At 50.7% G+C, this 18,933-nt stretch overlaps 1 protein-coding gene and 1 long non-coding RNA gene across 3 annotated transcripts in view; one reads left to right on the top strand and one right to left on the bottom strand.

The window, feature by feature from the left end:
* LOC131808034 (uncharacterized) overlaps positions 1-8,123 on the bottom strand; it is a 48,860-nt gene extending 40,737 nt beyond the window's left edge. The window contains exons 1-2 of one of the 2 annotated variants that reach the window (XR_009344653.1): positions 7,874-8,123; positions 6,573-6,721 (exon numbers count right to left, since the gene is read on the bottom strand). This is a non-coding gene — a long non-coding RNA (uncharacterized LOC131808034). Of the gene's footprint in view, positions 1-6,572; positions 7,100-7,873 lie in introns of those variants that run through there. The other variant, XR_009344652.1, reaches the window with a different exon arrangement.
* LRRN4 (leucine rich repeat neuronal 4) lies at positions 5,924-16,579 on the top strand. The gene is made up of 5 exons (XM_059133916.1): positions 5,924-6,083; positions 7,074-7,734; positions 8,873-9,077; positions 12,528-12,665; positions 14,174-16,579. Exons 2-5 carry the CDS (start codon positions 7,083-7,085, stop codon positions 15,414-15,416), a joined length of 2,238 nt encoding a protein of 745 aa, XP_058989899.1. The 5' UTR covers positions 5,924-6,083; positions 7,074-7,082; the 3' UTR covers positions 15,417-16,579.
* The last annotated feature ends 2,354 nt before the right edge of the window (positions 16,580-18,933 follow it).

Raw genomic sequence — 18,933 nt, 5'->3', positions numbered from 1 at the left:
TTGCTTTGTGACTGTGTAGTAGTCCATTGTGTGACTCTGCCACACTTTTTGTATTCATTTTCCTATTTACAGCCCTTTGGGTTATTTTCAGTTTGGGGCTTTTTTGAATGGTTGTTACAAACATTCTTTCGGTGGATTATATGCTCCTTTCTCTTGACTATAAAGAGTGCATCTGGGGCACCTGGGTGGCTCCGTGGGTTAAAGCCTCTGGCTTCGGCTCAGGTCATGATCCCAGAATCCTGGGATCAAGCCCAGAACCGGGCTCTCTGCTCAGTGGGAAGCCTGCTTCCTCTTTTCTCTCTCTGCCTACCTCTCTGCCTATTTGTGATCTCTGTCTGTCAAATAAATAAGTGAAATCTTTAAAAAAAAAAAAAAAAAGAGTGCATCTGCTGAGTCATTACATAGACATATGCTTAGACATATGCTTTGGAAAACAGACAGTTTTCCAAAGTAGTTGTACCATTTGACACTCCCACCAGCCCTGTAGTTGCTCCACACCCTTCCCAAAACTTGGTACAGTCAGTCTTTTTAATTTTGGCCATTCTGGCAGGTGCATAGCAGTGTTTCACTGTGGTTTGAATTTGCGTTTCCACGGTAAGTAGCGCATGCCCATACACTCATTGGACAGCAGGCATTTTCCTTTTCAACAAAGTCTTACCATGTGTGTAGGTCACTGCGGCAATGGGAAATAAACATCACCCAAGCTCTGCAAGATTAACTTGAACGCTTTTGCTTTGGGAAGGATTTTCTTTTCTTTTCTTTTTGTTTTTTTTTTTCAAAGATATATATATATATTTTTTTTAATTTTTTATTTTTTATAAACATATATTTTTATCTCCAGGGAGGATTTTCTTTAACGTACTAAAAATCTACATAAATATGCAGGCAAACTGTTGCTGCTCTGTGCAAAACCCCGATCAAGGAAATATAGCTGATCAGAAACCAAAGAAGGGGAGGACACAGTTAATAAACACTCATTCACTCAGCAAATATTTCTTAAAAACACGCGTTGTATCTAGGCACTGCCAGGCGCTGAGGTTCAGCAGAGAACAAGCTAGACACTGAGTCAGCCTAGGCCAGAGCTTGCATCTCAGCCTCTCAGGACAAGACAGCATGCTCACGCTGCTGATGGCTCTTCTCTGTCTTCTGCCCGTCCTAGCCTGAGAACTGCCCCTTCTAGTCCAGGTCCCATTCATCTCTGAGTCCCCATTTCAACACTGCTCACCTGGGGCATGCTCGGTAGCTGAACCCGTCTGTTGACTTTATAGATGAAAAATAGGAGATAGAAGCTTCAGAGTACAGATACTGTACCCGATTTTAAAAGTGAAATGCTAACCTGGCATCTTGTCCCAGTTTCAGGACCTTTCCCCTCATGTGCTGCCTCAGGCTGTAATAAATTCCAGAATGTGTTTTATAATAAAGCCCAGGTACTGTCTTGTTCCACGTGCTACCTGCCAAATAAAGCGGCAGATTCAAGTCTGACCTCTCATTTCAGGCGGGATTTTATCACTGTGGATTTTTCCAGAATTGCAAATGATATATATATTTCTAATTCTAAGCATTCTACTAGTCGTTATGCTAAAAACCTAACTGCTCTTGAGGGTTGCCTCGATAGGAAACTACCATGAGTCTCAACCCATGACTATTTTATTCCCTGAAGATCATTTCCTCATAGGCAGGTGGGCCACGTCAGCGGAGTCCACACGGACGTCTTGGTCCCTACCACCTGAAGGCCTCTTTTCTGCATACCATTCCCTGAGAGCTGGCTGCCCCGAGACTCCATAACCTGGTACCGACTCCTCCCTCAAGCCCCCTCCCATTCCTCCAGCTTATCTCTGCTGTCAGAGAAGAATGCAGCCTCCGGCGCTCTTACACTTTTACATTCCGGCTCCAGCACTCAGGGGAAGGGCCCTCAGCAGAGCCGTCTGGCATCTGGAAAGCAGGGCAAGGGTGGCTGGCTGAACCTGCCGCCCAGACCAGCCCCCCTCGGGCCATCCCAGGCTGCTGCCGCTGCGAACAGAGCTGGACAGGACCCCTGGGAAAGCACCAGTTCTGAATCTCAGGGCCAACATATATTATTGGGCTTTATTTCTGGAGTTCTGGGGATGGGAAAGGGGAGAGTAGGATCAGAACGTCCAGAGACTTTGCCTAGCAACTCATCAGGTGTGTTCACTTAACCATACCTTTGAAAAGATGAGAAAGACCCACAGTGCTAATGCCAGTGCTGGTGAGACCTGGTCCACTATGCAAATGAGCCCAGAGCCTGGTCTAGAATAATGAGAATCAGGCCACCCCTCCTTCTCACTGGATTACTGGGATTCACCTCTGTGACCTCAGGCAACTCAATTGTCCTCCCTAGGGCCCAGCTTCCTCCCTCTAAAATGGACAGGGAAGAGTGGAACCAGACAAGTTGTAAAAGCACTTTTAAGGCCAAAAATCCACATGTCTGATTTTGAACTAAGCCCAGAAAACAAGTGTAGCCAAGTGTATAATTAATTGCTGGCTCTTTTCTTTTTTTTTCTCCCTGCAGGATTTGGTTTCACTAACACTCTGACCTTGTGATCTACTTCCATGAGATCTTTCCTCCCCAAATCCATAAGCATGTGGGGAATCTGGGTTGGAAAAATCTTTATGACTCAGTTCTCTCCCTCCACGCCCATCCTACCCACCAGACCCCTTGTCCACCCTAACCTGAGCTCTTTTGATGCTGGGATGCTGGGGGGGCCTGGGGATTCGGTGTTTAATGTTTGGAGTCCTGTCCCTTCCTCTCCTGGTCACTGCGGAGGACACTGTGACTCGCTGAGTAGTCTTCCTACGCATTTGTGCAATGTTTCTCACATGTGCCAGGTTCAACCCTGGGCACCAGGGCTACTGAGAACAACAACGTGGCTCAAGTCTCAGGAAGTTTAATGCCTATATTAAGGAGACTTGCCAACCCACCTGATGGCAGTTAGCCTGGGTCACCTGGGAGAGGCCCACCAAGGGAGAGCCTGCCTGGGCAAAATCATGAAGGGTGCTGTTGCTGACGTTGTAGACGCTCACTCCTATCAGATTTGTTCGACTCGTGCTCAGGACAAACTAGGAGTGTCAGGGACTTAAAGCCACAAGAAAGAACCCTTGAGCCAACAAGAAGCAGAAGCTAGTGAGTAAATAGCCCCAATTTCTCACCACTTCCTCCTGCGGGGTGCTTCCCCTCATGTTTCTCGGGGGGTCCCAGTGGGATTGACTGAGCTGTTCGTTAACACAGCTGCAGTGCTTTCCCTTCCCTGTCTCACTTACTGCTCCCCTCCATGCTCCTCCGGGTCACCTCCCAAATAAACTACCTGCCCCCAGGTCCTTATCTCAAAAATCAACTCTTTTCTCTCTCTTTTTGGAAGATTTTATTTATTTATTTGAGAGAAAGAGAGAGGGAGCAAGCACTGAGGGAGAAGGAGAAGCAAACTCCCCTCGGAACAGAGAGCCCCTACATGGGGCTCAATCCTAGGACCCTGCGATTATGACCTGAGCCAAAGGCAAACACTCAACTGACTGAGCCACCCAGGTGCCACTCAAGGTCAACTCTCAAGAGAACCCACAGTAGATATAGAAGAGTAAGCTTATACGGGGAGTCAGGTGGTCAAGGCGGAGAGCATCTCGGCAGAGGGAGCCACCTGGGTAAAGTGATGGAGGACAGGACATTGCGTGGCATTTGGCATGGCATGGCAAACTTGTTGGTCTCAGGACTTTGTTTGAGACCTTAGCATCCTTGTCCGGGGGGGAGGAACTCTTCAGTCATCTTTTCCTAACCTCCCAGAGGTGTTAGAAGAGAAGGGGTTGAAGAAGAAGGCCGGGGCATCCTGAGAGGTACCCAGAGGCCCTGGCCAGATGTCTGCCTCTGTCCTGGGCCCTCAAGGGTGCAAGAATCTGGCTCTGTTTCTTCTGAAAATGAGCTGCTCACCTATGAAAAGGAATTTCCCACCTGTCCTGGCTTCTTGCATGATTTGGGGCTATCTAAATATTTGGAAAATGTTCTCTTGTGCTTACAGGGCATATTACATGGTCAAATGCTGAGGCCTATGGAAGTCAATATAAAGCAGTGGTTAAGCCAGACAGACTAGGTAGTTGTGTGCTCCAGAACCTAGGCAGCACCTGTGAACCTCAGTTTCCTTATCTGTACCATGGGAATAATAGTACATGCATATGGCACTAGGCTCTGACTATAGTAGATGCCGGATTTTTTTTTTTTTTTTTAGATGCTGGATTTTTAAAAGATGGCTGTGGTGACAAGCTGAGTGTACCCACTGGGGCAAAGCCAACTGGCTACCTGGGCAAGACCAGGAAGCAAATTCTGCCATGAAGAGTCTGCCACCAACCTCGCCAGCCCACCAAGGGTGTGTTTGCTTGGGTTGGCTATGACAAGAGCAAACCAGATGGCCAAGCTCAGACATCAAGTCATCCTGCCCAGGCCGGGCCTTTGCCACCATGGGTGAGCTAGCCAGCAAGCAGCAGGGAGAAGACATTGGCTCAGAAGGCCTGGGGTTCTGGGCAGTACAGGGAAATTACCTCAGTGGGGTTCCTCAGCCCCCTTGCCCCACTGGTGTGCAGAGGACCCAGCATTGCTCCCTGGGATCCTCTTTTATAGGCTTATGGGAGGGGGGCAGCTTCTTTTCTCTTCAGGGTCTCTGTTTCAGGGTCTCAGTTTGACCCCTCTCGTCTCTCATCTGAGAGCCTTGCCTGTGCTCCCCAAACCCCTGCTGGCCTAGAGGGTTGACCTGGCTGGTTTAACAAGAGAAGGTTAGCAGGGAGGGGCTCTGGGGCCTGGACCCTGGACTTGCATTGCTTTAGGCAGTGTTGTGTAGAACAGGCCTCTCCCCTCCCCCACCTAGAGCAGATGAAGGAATGCTTCTGAGCAGCAAGACCCGGGCTGGTACTTAGGCTGGTATTTTGAGGCTTTCAGTAGAGAAGTCCTCAAAGGAGATCCCAGGGGACTTGCAATTATCCAATTAGCACAACATGCCAGTTTCCGAGGTGTCCTGGAGTTCCTCAGGGCTGCTCAGATAAGGACTGACGGGCGGAAAGATCTATGAAGTAAGTTCTGGTCCTTGTCTGTGTACACAATGATGGGGATGATTAACCACCGGCTGGGGCAGGGGCGGGGGTGGGGAAGGTGCAAGGAGGGAGGTCAGAAAAAGAGATGGGGGATGGAGTTCAAAGGCTCTCAGACAAAATGACCAGTCTTGGATCTCTGGGGAAGGAGGGCTCTGTCTGCACTAAACAAAGCATATTTAACATCACTGCTTTGGGGAGACCTGGGTAGCCTGGGAGACCTCTTGGTAGCCAGTATCAATCGCCCCAGCCATGCACAGGGCAGCAACCTTCTTGCTGCATTTCCGCCATCTTTATTTCTCTTCACAAGATAAACAGAGAAACGCACACCCATGCTTTCACCAAACTGGGACCCAGAGAAACCAATCTAACGACTCCTGGGAACGCCTGATCTGGTTTAGTTGCGGGATTTCTCTGCCTTTAGAGTCCATGGTTCTTGGTCCCACTGCTTTGAAGAATGAAGAGGTCGACCAGATGAAGTGTAGTGGGCAGCAAAGCTTACCAAGCGATAGTACAAAGCTCCCAGCGAGGGAGGGGCGGCCCCAGTGGAGCTTCCCCTTGGGGTTCCTAAGTTGAGGGGTTTTCATCAGCTGTGTTAGGGCAGGAAGATCAGAGTCCTCTCCCTCACTGCACCCCTTAGCACCCTCTCCTTGGCCAGGGAGAGCTGCCTCCCTCCCTTTGTCAGGCTCTGGAAAGGCAGTGTAGGGAAAGGTAAAGATGGGGGAGGGCGGGAAGGAAGTGCCAGGCCCAGCGCAGGGGAGGAGGGAAACAGGCCTTGAAAGTGTTGGCTAAGAACCACAGTCTTGGTGGGGAAGGAGGAGCTGCAGGGACTGGAGTATCTCAGGCCCTCTCAGTGGGTGGGGCCTGGAGCAGGAGTACCTGGGAAACAGGCCTCCCTCTGGAATTCGGAGCAGAGCTGCTGTCTAAGTCACGGACCTCTGGAATCTATAAGATAGAGGACTGCAAAGGGGTGCCACACTCCAAAAGGACAGCTTAGGGTGAGTATGACATATTGCCAGACGCATGGACTCCTGGCCCCAGCTTCCAGGATCCTTCTCATTGCCTGGACCCCCAACTAGCAAGAGAGAAGCCCCTCCCCTGGGTGGTTGCTCAGAAATCTGGAGGTCGGCAGAGACAGTGGTAGAGGATACACACCTGCAGAGATGGGGCCATGTGAAAGGGTTTTTGATCTACCCCTACCTGATCTCCCAACTGCCCTAAGAAATTCTGAGAACTCTAGAAACTCCACACCCAGAAAGCTTCACCCACCTCTCCAGGGCAAGGGTGAGCTCAGGGGCTCTGGCTTTTGTTGCTATGACCACTGAACCCAGGTTTCCAAGCCTCCCAGCTTTCTGGGGGTTCTTTTCCTCCCAAAAGGCAACTCGGAGTACCATCTCAAGAAAGAGCCCTCTGAAGAGAAAGTTCTGCCCTCAGAACTCATTTTAAACCATGACCTGCAAACCAGGTCAAACGCAAATCCGACTCACCTGTGGCTGGCCCATTAGTTCTAAGGGGAAAAACTGAGGCAACAAAATCTTCCGTAAGTCCCATGTTCCTGTTCCAGCAGAGCTTCTCCTGACTGAGGTCGTTCACCGGCTCATTATTAATAGACGTTTCTGGGGCAGCATCTGTGCTCCTGGGGAAAGTTTACGGCAATAAAGGACACAGTCTCTTCCCTCCAGAAGCTCATGCAATGGGGACAAGGGAGGAGGTTACTTGGACGTTCGGGCCCGAGGGGACAGACGTAGGAGGCCTTCTGCAAGAAGTCACTCGTGGATGCTAACCCACAAGTGAATTAGAGGGAGAGGCATCTGGGAGCGGGAAGGGCACGAGGTGCTACAGGAGCTCCCCCCTCATCCCTGCCCCGTCCTTCAGGGAACAGCCAGCCCTTGTGCTTCTCCGCAGAGCAGGGGGATAGAGAGCCACGTCTGCCCCTTCGTTCGGGATTTCTGCGCATTGAAGGGACTGTCTCGCTGTTCTCTCCGCAGCCACGCACCATGTGGTGGGCCCTGCTGGCCCTGCCGGTCCTGCTGCCCACGGCGCTGCGCCTCTGCTTGGCAGGGCCTCCCCAGGAGAGGGGCCCTCTTTTCTGGCTGACTCGGCAGGACTCTCGGGAAAGCGGGGCCGCCAACGCCACGGTCTCGCCCTGCGAGGGGCTGCCCTCCGCGGGAGCGTCGACCTTGACCCTGGCGAACCGCAGCCTGGAGCGTCTGCCCAACTGTCTGCCGCCCGCGCTGCGCAACCTAGACGCCAGCCACAACCTGCTGCGCGCCCTGAGCGCGGCAGAGCTCGGCGCCCTGCCGCAGCTGCAGGTGCTGATGCTGCGCCACAACCGCATCGCCGAGCTGCGCTGGGGCCCCGGCGGGCCGGCGGCGCTGCACACGCTGGACCTCAGCTACAACCAGCTGGCCACGCTGCCGCCGTGCGCCGGGCCCGCGCTGCCCGGCCTCCGCTCGCTGGCGCTCGCCGGGAACCCGCTGCAGACGCTGCAGCCCCGGGCCTTCGCCTGCCTCCCGGCGCTGCGCTTCCTCAACCTCTCTGGCACCGCGCTGGGCCGCGACCTGGGGGCGGGCATCGCCGACGGGGCCTTCGCGGGAGCGGGAGGCGCGCTCGAGGTCCTGGACCTCAGCGGCACGTTCCTGGAGCGCGGTGAGTCCGGGCGGCGCCGGGAGTTGGGAGCCGGGCTGGGCGGGCGCTCCCGGGGCTGGGCCATGAGCTTCCTCCGGGGTGGGGGGTGGGGAGGCGACCAGGGCACCGAGCTCCCCGTGCGGCTCAGAAAGGGCCCCACCTCAGTTTGCAGAGCGCAACAGCCCGGTTCGAAGGGCACAGGGTGGTTAACTTCTGGAGGCCCGAGAGGTGGGGACTGTTAGTAGGGATCTCCGCTTTCCTTAGGAGGGAACCAAGGCGCGGACAGCGGAATGAGCGGCCCGCGGTTTAAGTGGTGACTCCAAATCTGAGCCCGGGCATTTGGGCCCAAAGCCCAGCCTTAGCCACTCTGATTACTGCTACCTAGCGGAGCTGACAAATGCTTGTAGAATGGGGAAGTGGGATCGCTTCGAGGCTGAGTAATGAATGAAGTTAGCACCAAACACTCAGTTTAACCTGAGCATGAATTGGTTGATCTTTCTACTTGGTTTGGCTCAAGTGGTTTCTGTGAACGTTGAATCGTCAAACAAGACACATGCACTTGGCATGTTTTAACTGATTCACTAGGGTGGTTTTATTTAAAAACAACAGCAACACTATATATGCCTATAATCACCTATTTCAATGTGGACAGAAAAAAAAAGAGCGAGAATGGAAAACAGGGAAAGTAGCACATTTTCCACTTGTTGGGGGAGCCACAAAATTAGGTTTCGGCCTTGATCTCATCTCCCCCTTCCTTACCCCTCTCAAAACCACCCCCACTTCTGGTAGCCCTCAGAGTGAAATCTGGGGTAGTTCCCTGTGAAGTTTAACAAGAGGATGGGCAACAGCAGCCTTGGAGACAGTGTCCTGGGTTCAAGTCCTCATGCCATCCCTCCCCAGCTGAGTGGCCCTGGACCTGTCTTTGACTTTAGCTGCCCCAGGGCTGGAAGAAAGGAAGGCAGGCAGGCAGCCTAGTCTCTAAGGGCTCTTCCAACTGAAACGGTCTATGCTTCTGAGATTCCCAAAGCTGTTAATTGTCCATGCTCATCAATGACCTTTATGACTCACCTCGTCCATCTCCTCCTTTCCTTAATGCTGTGCTGGCCTCACGGGTTTGTGCCTTCCTGGGTAGTGGACAGTTTCCCCCTCTGTATTTCAGTTCAGTCAGGGTGGATCAGAGACCTGCCGAAACTCACCTCTCTCCACCTGAGGAAGATGCCCAGGCTGCGGACCCTGGAGGCAGCCATTTTCAAGATGACCCCCAACCTGCAGCAGCTGGATTGTCAAGACTCGTCCGCCCTGACTTCTGTCCACACCCAGCTCTTCCAAGACACTCCTCGCCTACAGGTCCTTCTATTCCAGAAGTAAGTGTTTTTTTTTCTTCTTCTTCTTTTTTTAAAAAAATATTTTATTTATTTGACAGATGGAGATCACAAGTAGGCAGAAAGGCAGGCAGAGAGAGAGGAGGAAGCAGGCTCCCTGCTGAGCAGAGAGCCCGATGCGGCGCTCGGTCCTAGGACCCTGATATCATGACTTGGTCCAAAAACAGAGGCTTCATCCACTGAGCCACCTAGGCACCTCCCCAGAAGTGTTTTAGTTCTAAGACACATGTGAATTCTGTAACTGATTTCTGCCCACTACACTAAACTGAACAGATGTAACCATTTATAGCGCTAATCAGACCTTCATTCCTCTCCCTCTTCTCCTTTGCATCCTCGCTGGACTTCTGTTCTTCTTCCTCCTTTGGGTGATATCTCGGTCAGGTACCAGATAGTCCAGTGGCCTAATAGCCATGCAACTCAGTCTTGTCCAGAGTAAGAGTAAAACCCCAAACTCTCATGCGTGTAAAGTTTCCTTTAAGCCCAGGTTGAGAAACTTGCTGTGGGAAGAGGGCAGGAGGCATCAGGGTCTTCTGTTACTGGATCCACCTGCTCCCCCCCACCCACCTGCAAGAGTTTATGCAATTCGGCCCTTCCAAGGTTTGAATGGTTCTAGGGAGGAAAGGTGAGAGGATAGAAGTATCCTACTTGCAGTTGGGGCCCAGGGTCTGTCCTTTCAAGCCTGGTTGTCCAAAGTGTCACTGTACTCCCCCTCCTGACCTGACTTCCGCAGGAAGGGCAGCATACATACCTTTGAAGGTGAGCCCAGACCACCTCCTTTCCTAGGGGCCCACATCTGGACCCATGAAGCACCTTTGCCCCTCATCACTTTCAAAGTAGCCACTTTTCTCTTTTCTCTGCTAGCACCTGCCATAACCCGAGTATTCACTTTGGGGTTTGGCGTGGGAACAAAGGAAACAGAACACGCAGAGCACTTAGCTCAGTGCCTGACATATTACGGTACTTGCTGTACTGTTCGTGATGATACGGTGGTGGTGAAGAAGGTGATGGGGATGATGGCCATAACAGTGGTGGTGGTGACGGTGATGTTGTTGGTAATGATGGTGAGTTGGGGACAGTGAGGGTAATCGTGATGGTAGTGATGTTGGTGAAAGGGATATTAGCCTCTTGGGCTCCGACTCCTCTTCTGAGCCTCAGACTCCTATGGAAGGTATCAGATGTGGAGCCATGCTGCCCCGGCTCAAATCCTGACCCCATCCCTGGTCACAACACCCCGCCTTCGCAGACCCCAGGGTAAGAACACTTACACCATCCAGTCACCACATTCAGCCATGGGGTCTGTCTAAATCATAATCTGATTGAGTCTCCTGCCAAATGAAAACCTTGCGGTGCCTTCTGTGGTTGAAGGAGGAGGTTTAATCCCTTCTGGCTCATCTTAGGCTCCCCCACCCCCAGTGTAACACCTGTGTTCCAGCCAGGGCGTGAGGAAGGAGCCAGCCACTTGCTTTCTTGGTGCTCTCAAGTGTCTCCATCTGCCCTGCTGGACCCTCTCCCCCCTTTTAGCCTGGCCTACTCTCTGCTCTCCTTAGCTCACCCACAGCCTTCCCTGGGGGGCCTGTGTTAAATAGTCATATTGGGTTCCCTGGCATGGCCACCTCCCACCAGTGAGGGGATGGCCACCTTCCTGGCTGTTCTGCCCACCCAGTGTGCCCAAAGCCTTCCACAGTCCCCTCTGACATGCAGGAGGGAGGGGCAATAGTTCAGCAAAAAAGTGAAAAGAAGGGGCACCTGAGTGGCTCAGTTGGTTAAGCATCTGCCTTCAACTCAGGTCATGATCCCAGCAATCCTGGGATTGAGCCCCATGTTGGGCTCTCTGCTCGGTGGGGACTCTGCTTCTCCCACTCCCTGCTGCCCCCCCCCTGCTTTTTCTCTCTCTCTTTGCCAAATAAATAAAATCTTAAAAGGAGGGGCACCTGGGTGACTCAGTGGGTTAAATCCTCTGCCTTCTGCTTAGGTCATGATCCCAGGGTCCTGGGATTGAGTCCCACATCGGGCTCTCTGCTCAGCAGGGAGCCTGCTTCCTCACCACCCCCCTGCCTGCCTCTGCCTACTTGTGATCTCTGTCTGTCAAATAAATAAAATCTAAAAAAATCGAAAATAGGTTATTTAGGAGAGCAAATGAACCTTCTTTCACACTAGGGCTCTGTAAGTTACAATGTGACCCACACCAGGATGTGAGCCAGGCCCTCCTGTACCTCCATGTAGGTGGTGATTCGAATTGATTTCATCACATGCAAGCCACACTGGTGGCAGAAAGGGACACCGGATAAGGAAAGGATTCATTTTCCTTATCTGTAGAATGAGCAGAATATCATTCTCTCACTGATTTGTCACTGAGATAATGACTGTAAAGCCCTGGGGAACCTTACCTGCTCAAAAAGAGGACAATCCTTTCCCCCTCTCCCCCTTCAGGCAAAATGAAAAATATTTCCTTGGGATGCTGAAGCGCTAAGTGATCTCTGATTCTAAGATTTCCACTCTGGCTCTGTGAAATCGGCTGAAAGCAAGCATGCATATATGTATATATTCATTTATGTGCTTTACATTTCCATGTGGACACACCTCTTTGCAATGTGACTTGGCAGCTCCTCCCATCAAGAACTGGAGTCTATCCTCCACCTCTTGAAGCTGCACTTGGCCATGTGACTTGCTTAGGCGAGTGGGACATTAGCAAAAGTGACCCAAGCAGAGGCTTGAAAGCAGTTGAGGATTGGAGCTTTTCCCTTCCTGGGAAGCCCACCTGGGAGCCCGCCTCCCTCCCCGCCCTCCACCACCCTGTGCACTAGGCTGGGCTAGCCTCCTGAATGATGAGGAGTGTATGGAGGGAGGCCCCAGCAAACCTAGTTGAGGCTCCATATATGTGAGGCTATCCTAGATCTTCCAGCCCCAGCTGAGCTCGCTTGGACCACAAGAACCACAGAATCCGGAGAAAGAACAGATCTTTGTTGTTTTAAGCTACTAAGTTTTGGGGAGATTTCTACTCAGCAAGAGCATGATACACTCCAGCGAGGCATCTTCCAAAGGACTGGTGGTTGAGTACCATCAGCAACAGCTCAACTGCAATAGCCCATATTCCAGAGTGCTCTCATTAAGAACTTCTGCCATTTCTTGTGACTGGTCTATTATAAATGGTGTCATTGTCATAGACTCTTGGAGATATAACACATGGGCAGGGGAATAGTGTCTCCATTTAATAGGAGGAGTGAGAGTGACTGAGTTGGTTGGTATCTCCGCTTTACAGATGACCAAAAAAAAAAAAAAAAAAAAAAGGTAGTCCAAGGTCCTTAAAGAGTTTCGTCCAAAGTAGTATCCTCTAAGCCCTAACAGAATGGTTTTGCAGTGACACCACCATGGCTCTCTGGATATTGTTTTGACTAGGTTTTTAAAGCCTGACTTGATTTTTTTATGTTTCAGCTGTAACTTGAGTTCTTTCCCTCCGTGGAGCCTGCATTCCTCCCAAGTCCTGTCCATCAGCCTCTTTGGCAACCCCCTCATTTGCAGCTGTGAATTGTCCTGGCTCCTCAGGGATGCAAAGAAGACTGTCCTAAGCAGGTAACATACTCACAAAGCAGATGACTAAGAGGTGAGCCGAAATTCTCACAGCTTATGGCTTGCCCTTCTTGAGCAGGTTGGCATAGTGGCAGGGAGAGCATGGAGGAACAGACAGGATGGTTTTAATGGGTCGAGACAGGAGGTGGGGCCTCTCATCTCCACTCGCATCTCATTGGCCAGATGTTGGTCGCAGGCCACACCTACTACAGGGGAGGCTGGGTAATGTATTCTAGGTTTGTGCCCAGTATGGGGGAAAATGGGCTAAGTCAACAGCTAGATTGTCTCTGCTGAGACAGGCTTATCTGTATTCCATTTTACTGATGGGTTGGGTTGGGGCCCAAAGAGATGAAGTGTTTGCTTGGGTTCATGCAGCTGTTGGGTGGAGGAGGCAGGATCTATTTGCCTCCACTACTGGGCTCCACTAGGGAGTCCCCAAGATGCAGCCTGGTCCCCTGCATCATTTAGTCCAAGGCCAATGGGCTTACAGAGCTCTTGTGGACAGGGAAAAACAAGTCCTTCAAGGACTTCCCATTGACTGTTGGCTAGAAGGGCTGTTTTTGCCATGGGGAGCCATGCTCAGGCTGGCTACCAGAAAACACTCAAACCAGCTCCACCAGCCCCTCTAGCTCACTTTAGGAGACATTCCCTCCATCCTCTGTGAAGTGGGGATCAGTCTACCCCCCCACCTCCTCATGTTATCTCCAAAGATAAGGACCCCGGCCCTTTGCAGGGAAGGGTCTCATTACAGTATTAATGAAGAGACTGAGAGTGTAACCTCTGCACACCACTACTACTCTTGATTTTGGCTGCATTACTGAACCTCTCTGTGCCTCTGTTCCCCACCATAAAATCGGGAGAATAGTGGCTACCTCATAAAGCTCTAAAGATTAAATTAGTTGATACAGTAAAGTGCTAACAGTAGTCACTGGCATATGGCAAGAACTTAGAAAATGTTAGCTGGTATGAGTATTACTACTAGTACTCAGCCCGGAAGTAGATAGGTGACAACAAAATGGCAGACTACACTTGGAGAATCAGAGCCACCATTCACAAACCTGCCCTGGGTTTAGGTTCTGCCACTTGCTATCTTGGGCAATTAGTTCCTTTTTTTTTTTTTTTTCTTTTTTTAAAGATTTTATTTATTTGACAGACAGAGATCACAAATAGGCAGAGAGGCAGGCAGAGAGACGGGGGAAGCAGGCTCCCCGCTGAGCAGAGAGCCCAACATGGGGCTCGATCCCAGGACCTTGAGATCATGACCTGAGCCAAAGGTAGAGGCTTAGCCCACTGAGCCATCCAGGCCTCCCGGTTAGTTGCTTTTGCTGAGCTTCTGTTTCTTTCTCTGCTCAATGGAAATGATGAGGGAAGCCTACTCCACTGGTTGCCCTAGAAGTGAGGGATGGAGAGTGTGTGGTCGGTGGGACCTAGCAGACATGTTTGGGTTTGATGAGAGGGATTGTCTGCACTGAGGACTCAAACACCTTCTAACTGGTTGGTCTCCCCTCTAGGGCAGCAGACACTGTGTGTGTACCGGCTTCAGGATCCCAAGACCTCTTCTCAGCCCCTCTTTCGCTGTCCCAGCTGCCCACTGTGTGTCATCTGGACCAAAGCACCACCCTCAATTCCAGCTCGCCCCCGGCTGTTCCCCTCACCCACCAACCGTCAGCGCAGGGTCTCACCACCCCATGGAGCACAGCTCCTTCCACTCGACCTGTGGAAGCTGGACAGAGTGTCACCAAGCCCCTCTCCTTCTCCACGGATTCCACCACACAAACCGCATGGTCCCACAGTGGCATCAAAGTGGGGACCGCCCACTCCATGGCCATCCCCACAGCAGATTCTAGCACCTCCAGCGCTCCGCGCAGGGCTGCAAACACAGCTGGGGCAGAGCACCAAGAGCACGCTGCCACGCTGGTCCATGCGCCTCACGTGTCAGCTGCTTCCACCCCCTCGGCCGGCAAACACCCTGGGCTCTTCCCTACCCCCTGGAGCCAGGTGCAGACGCCCCAGCCCGACTACAGGGCACAGGCCACCCTGCAGGCGCCTCACCCGAGTCCTTCTGAGGGCGGGATTCCAGTCTTGCTGTTGGACGAATCTAGTGAGGAGGAGGAGGAGGAGGGGCAGAAGGAGGAGGTGGGAGCACCTCCCCAGGATGTCCCCTGTGATTACCACCCCTGCAAGCACCTGCAGACCCCATGTGCGGAGCTGCAAAGGCGCTCACGGTGTCGATGCCCCGGGCTCAGCGGGGAGGACAGCCTCCCGGACCCCCCCAGGCTGCAGGCAGTGACCGAGACCACTGACACATCGGCCCTCGTGCACTGGTGCGCCCCGAACTCGGTGGTGCACGGCTACCAGATCCACTACTCTCCTGAGGGCTGGGCAGAAAACCAGTCGGTGACCGTGGTGGCGGACATCTATGCCACCGCCCGGCAGCACCCCCTGTATGGGCTCTCACCGGGCACCATGTACCGCGTGTGCATCCTGGCCGCCAACCGCGCGGGCCTGAGCCAGCCTGCCCAGGCCTCGGGCTGGACGCGGGCGTGCGCCGCCTTCACCACCAAGCCCAGCTTTGTGCTGGTCTTCGCGGGGCTGTGCACTGCCTGCGGCCTCCTGCTCATCACCACCCTGCTGCTGGCAGCATGTCTGTGTCGCCGCAGCAGAACGGTGCGCCTGCAGTGCTACAACACGCACCTGGTGGCCTACAAAAACCCAGCCTTCGACTACCCGCTGAAGCTCCAGACGCTCAGTTAGCTCCGCGCCCCCTCCTCCACTGGAGCTTAAGAACTAGCCGCCCATGTTTAGAAAAGAAGAGACAGAGGGTCAAAGAGGACCCTGTCAGCTCAGAATGCCTCTGTGAATTTCTGCGAAGCCAGCACTCTTGCGGCACAAAGGGAACTTGCTATGCAGTTTCTCTGTCCGGGGAACCACTGCTTTCCCTGCCGTGTTCTCTGCCCAGAAACGTTACAGTTCACACCAGACCACTCCCGTTGCCATAGCGCAGCCTTGTGTGTTGTTGTTTTTCAGCAGTCCATGCCCCTTGGAGTCCAGTCGAATAGATTGGGTGTGTAAGTAGGAAGAGATAAAACAGTTCACACAATTCAGTCTCTTTTGCCATTCTGGAAGTGACATCCTCAAGTCATTTCAGGGACGTTCCCTCTGGTCAAGCTTCTGGCTAAAGCACGTGGTATTCAAGGAATCAACTCCTGTGGATTCTTAATCTGAGAACTGGGGTAAGGGAGAACTACTGGTTATGTTTCCTGAGGCTGCCTGGGGTTTATTGCGTCTCTTGGCAAAAAAAAAAATGTGCTTTTAGCTTTGTAGTAAAACTGCAGTCTTCTGGGAACCTCTGTGAAACACAAGGACAAGCTGTCCTTTTTAAAGTCATTGTCTACTGGACTTCTCTAGAGTGTAAGTGGTCAAAGAAACTACGAACTCCTTTTCTTAAAAAAGCGCAATAGGATCACTTCCGGGATTTGGTCTTTTAAGAGAAGAGATGAACAAAAAAGAACGTCAAGGCTCTAGCTAGAAGCCAAAGCATTTGCTCTCCATTGCATCAAACAGTGCCTTCATGATTTGTATCTGAGTGTGGGCAACGCCTTTCAACACCTTTTCACTTGTATACCAATGTTAAAAAAAGCATTTTTTATAAAATTACAATGTGTGTCATTACTTCTAGATTTTAATTTTCTAAGTTAGTACTTATTTCACTTTTCTGTGACTACTGGAACAATTACCACAAATCAGGTGGGTTAAAACAACAGAAATCTGTTCTTACAGTTCAGGCCAGAAAACCACAACCAAAGTATCAGCAGGAGTGGTTTCTTCTGGAGACTCAGAACTGTTCCCTGCCTGTTCTGGTTGCTGGCTGTCCTGGGTGCTCCTTGGTTTGCAAATAAATCCAATCGATGCCTTCATTGTCTTATGGCATTCTCTGCGTCCAAACTTCCCTCTTTAAGAAAGTATTTCTCCCCCCATCTTTACAGAGATATAACTGACATATAAGTTTGTGTAAGTTCATGGTGTGCAATCTGATTTGATACACGTATATATTGGGAAATGATTATAAAAAAGGTTCCCTTCACTTCACATGGGTACCTTTTTTTTTTTTTTTAAAGATTTTATTTATTTATTTGTCAGAGAGAGAGAGGGGGAGAGAGCGAGTACAGGCGGACAGAATGGTAGGCAGAGGGAGAAGCAGGCTCCCTGCTGAGCAAGGAGCCCGATGCGGGACTCGATCCCAGCGTCCTGGGATCATGACCTGAGCCGAAGGCAGCTGCTTAACCAACTGAGCCACCCAGGCGTCCCACACATGGATACCTTTTTGTGTGTGGTAAGAACTTTGAAGACCTACTACTTTCTAAGCAACTTTCAGGTATACATTATTAACTATAATCATTGTGCTGTCTTCTGGGGATCATTGTCATTTCCAGAACTTACTCATAACTGGAAGTTTGTACCCTTTGACCACATTCACCCATTGTCTCCCACTCCTATGAACCACCAATCTACTGCTGTTTCTAGGAGTTGGGTTTTTTATTTGTTTTTTGTTTTTAAGATTCCACATATAAGTGGAATCATACAGAATTTGTTTTACTCTGCCTTATCTCACTTCAGTATAATGCCCTCAAGTTCCATCTACGTTGTTGCAAATGGCAGGGTTTCCATTTTTATGGCTGAATAATAAACATCACTCTGTGTCTCTCTGTATTTATACCACATTGTATCCATTCATCCATTGACACGGGTTCCTTCCATGTCTTGGCTATTGTAAATAATGCTGTGGTGAACATAGAGTGCATATCTTCAAGATGATTTCATTTCCTTCCAGGATATACCCAGAAGTCAAACTTCTCTTTTTAAAATTATTTTTATTAACATATAATGTATTATGTGCCCCAGGGGTACAGGTCTGTGAATCATCAGGCTTAAACATTTCACGGCACTCACCATAGCACATACCCTCCAAATTTCTGTCTTCTAATAAGGACAACAGGCATTAGATTATGGCCTACACAAAGCCAGTAGGACTTCATCCTAACATGATTACATCTGCAAAGATCCCATTTCTAAGTAAGGTCACATTCACAAGTACCAGGGCTTAGAACTGAACATTATCTTTTGGGGAGAAACAATTCAATCCCAAAGACCATTTATTTCTGTTTAAAAAAAAAAAAAATCAAGTTTGGGCACCTGGGTAGCTCAGCCGGTGAAGTGTCTGCCTTTGGCTCAGGTCATGATCTCAGGGTCCTGGCATCCAGCCCCAGGTCAGGTTCCCTGCTCAGTAGAGAGGCTGCTTCTCCCTCTCCCTCCCTCCCTGCCACCCCAGGCTCATGCTCTAATAAATAAAATCTTTAAAAAAAAAAAATTAAGTTTGGGTACCTGGGAGGCTCAGTTAAGTGTCTGCCTTTGGCTCATGTCATGATCCCAGGGTCCTGGCATTGAACCCTGTGTCTGGTTCCCTGCTCAGTGGGGAGTCTGCTTCTGCCCCTCCCCCCGGCTTGTGCGCTAATAAATTTACTCTTCAATTAAAAAAAAAACAAAAATCAAGCTTGATTCCCACATATCTTGCTTCCAAACTGTGCTGAGGCACAAAAACCATGCTGCAGAAACTCAATATACCCAAATCTCACCTCAATAGGTGTTTAAAGTTTTGAAAAGGCTTTCCAAAATTCTAAGATGGATCCCAAGTTTCATCAGGTATGTAACCAAGAGAATTGGACTAAGCAATCTTTTTTTTTTTTTTTTTTAAAGATTTTATTTATTTTATTTGACAGACAGAGATTACAAGTAGGCAGAGAGGCAGGCAGAGAGAGAGGGGAGGAAGCAGGCTCACCGCTGAGCAAAGAGCCCGATGTGGGGCTCGATCCCAGGAACTGGGATCATGACCTGAGCCGAAGGCAGAGGCTTCAACCCACTGAGCCACCCAGGCGCCCCAATCTTTTAAGATACATACCAGCTCCTGATTAAAAACTGGAAAGCAAAAGCCAAAAATGTGACTACCATAGACTTCAGACACGTAATCATCTCAATGCCTTTTTATTATTTATTTATTTATTTATTTAAGACTTTTTATTTATTCATTTGGCAGGCAGAGATCACAAGTAGGCAGAAAGGCAGGCAGAGAGAGAGAGAGGAGGAAGCAGGCTCCCTGCCAAGCAGAGAGCCCGATGCGGGGCTCGATCCCAGGACCCTGGGATATGACCTGAGCTGAATTCAGGCAGAGGCTTTAACCCACTGAGCCACCCAGGCGCCCCTCAATGCCTTTTTA

Source organism: Mustela lutreola, chromosome 9 (genome assembly GCF_030435805.1).
Source record: "Mustela lutreola isolate mMusLut2 chromosome 9, mMusLut2.pri, whole genome shotgun sequence".
In the NCBI taxonomy this organism is placed as follows: Eukaryota; Metazoa; Chordata; class Mammalia; order Carnivora; family Mustelidae; genus Mustela; species Mustela lutreola.
The sequence above is the reverse complement of the archived record's forward strand: the minus strand, read 5'-3'. Positions and strand labels throughout refer to the sequence as shown.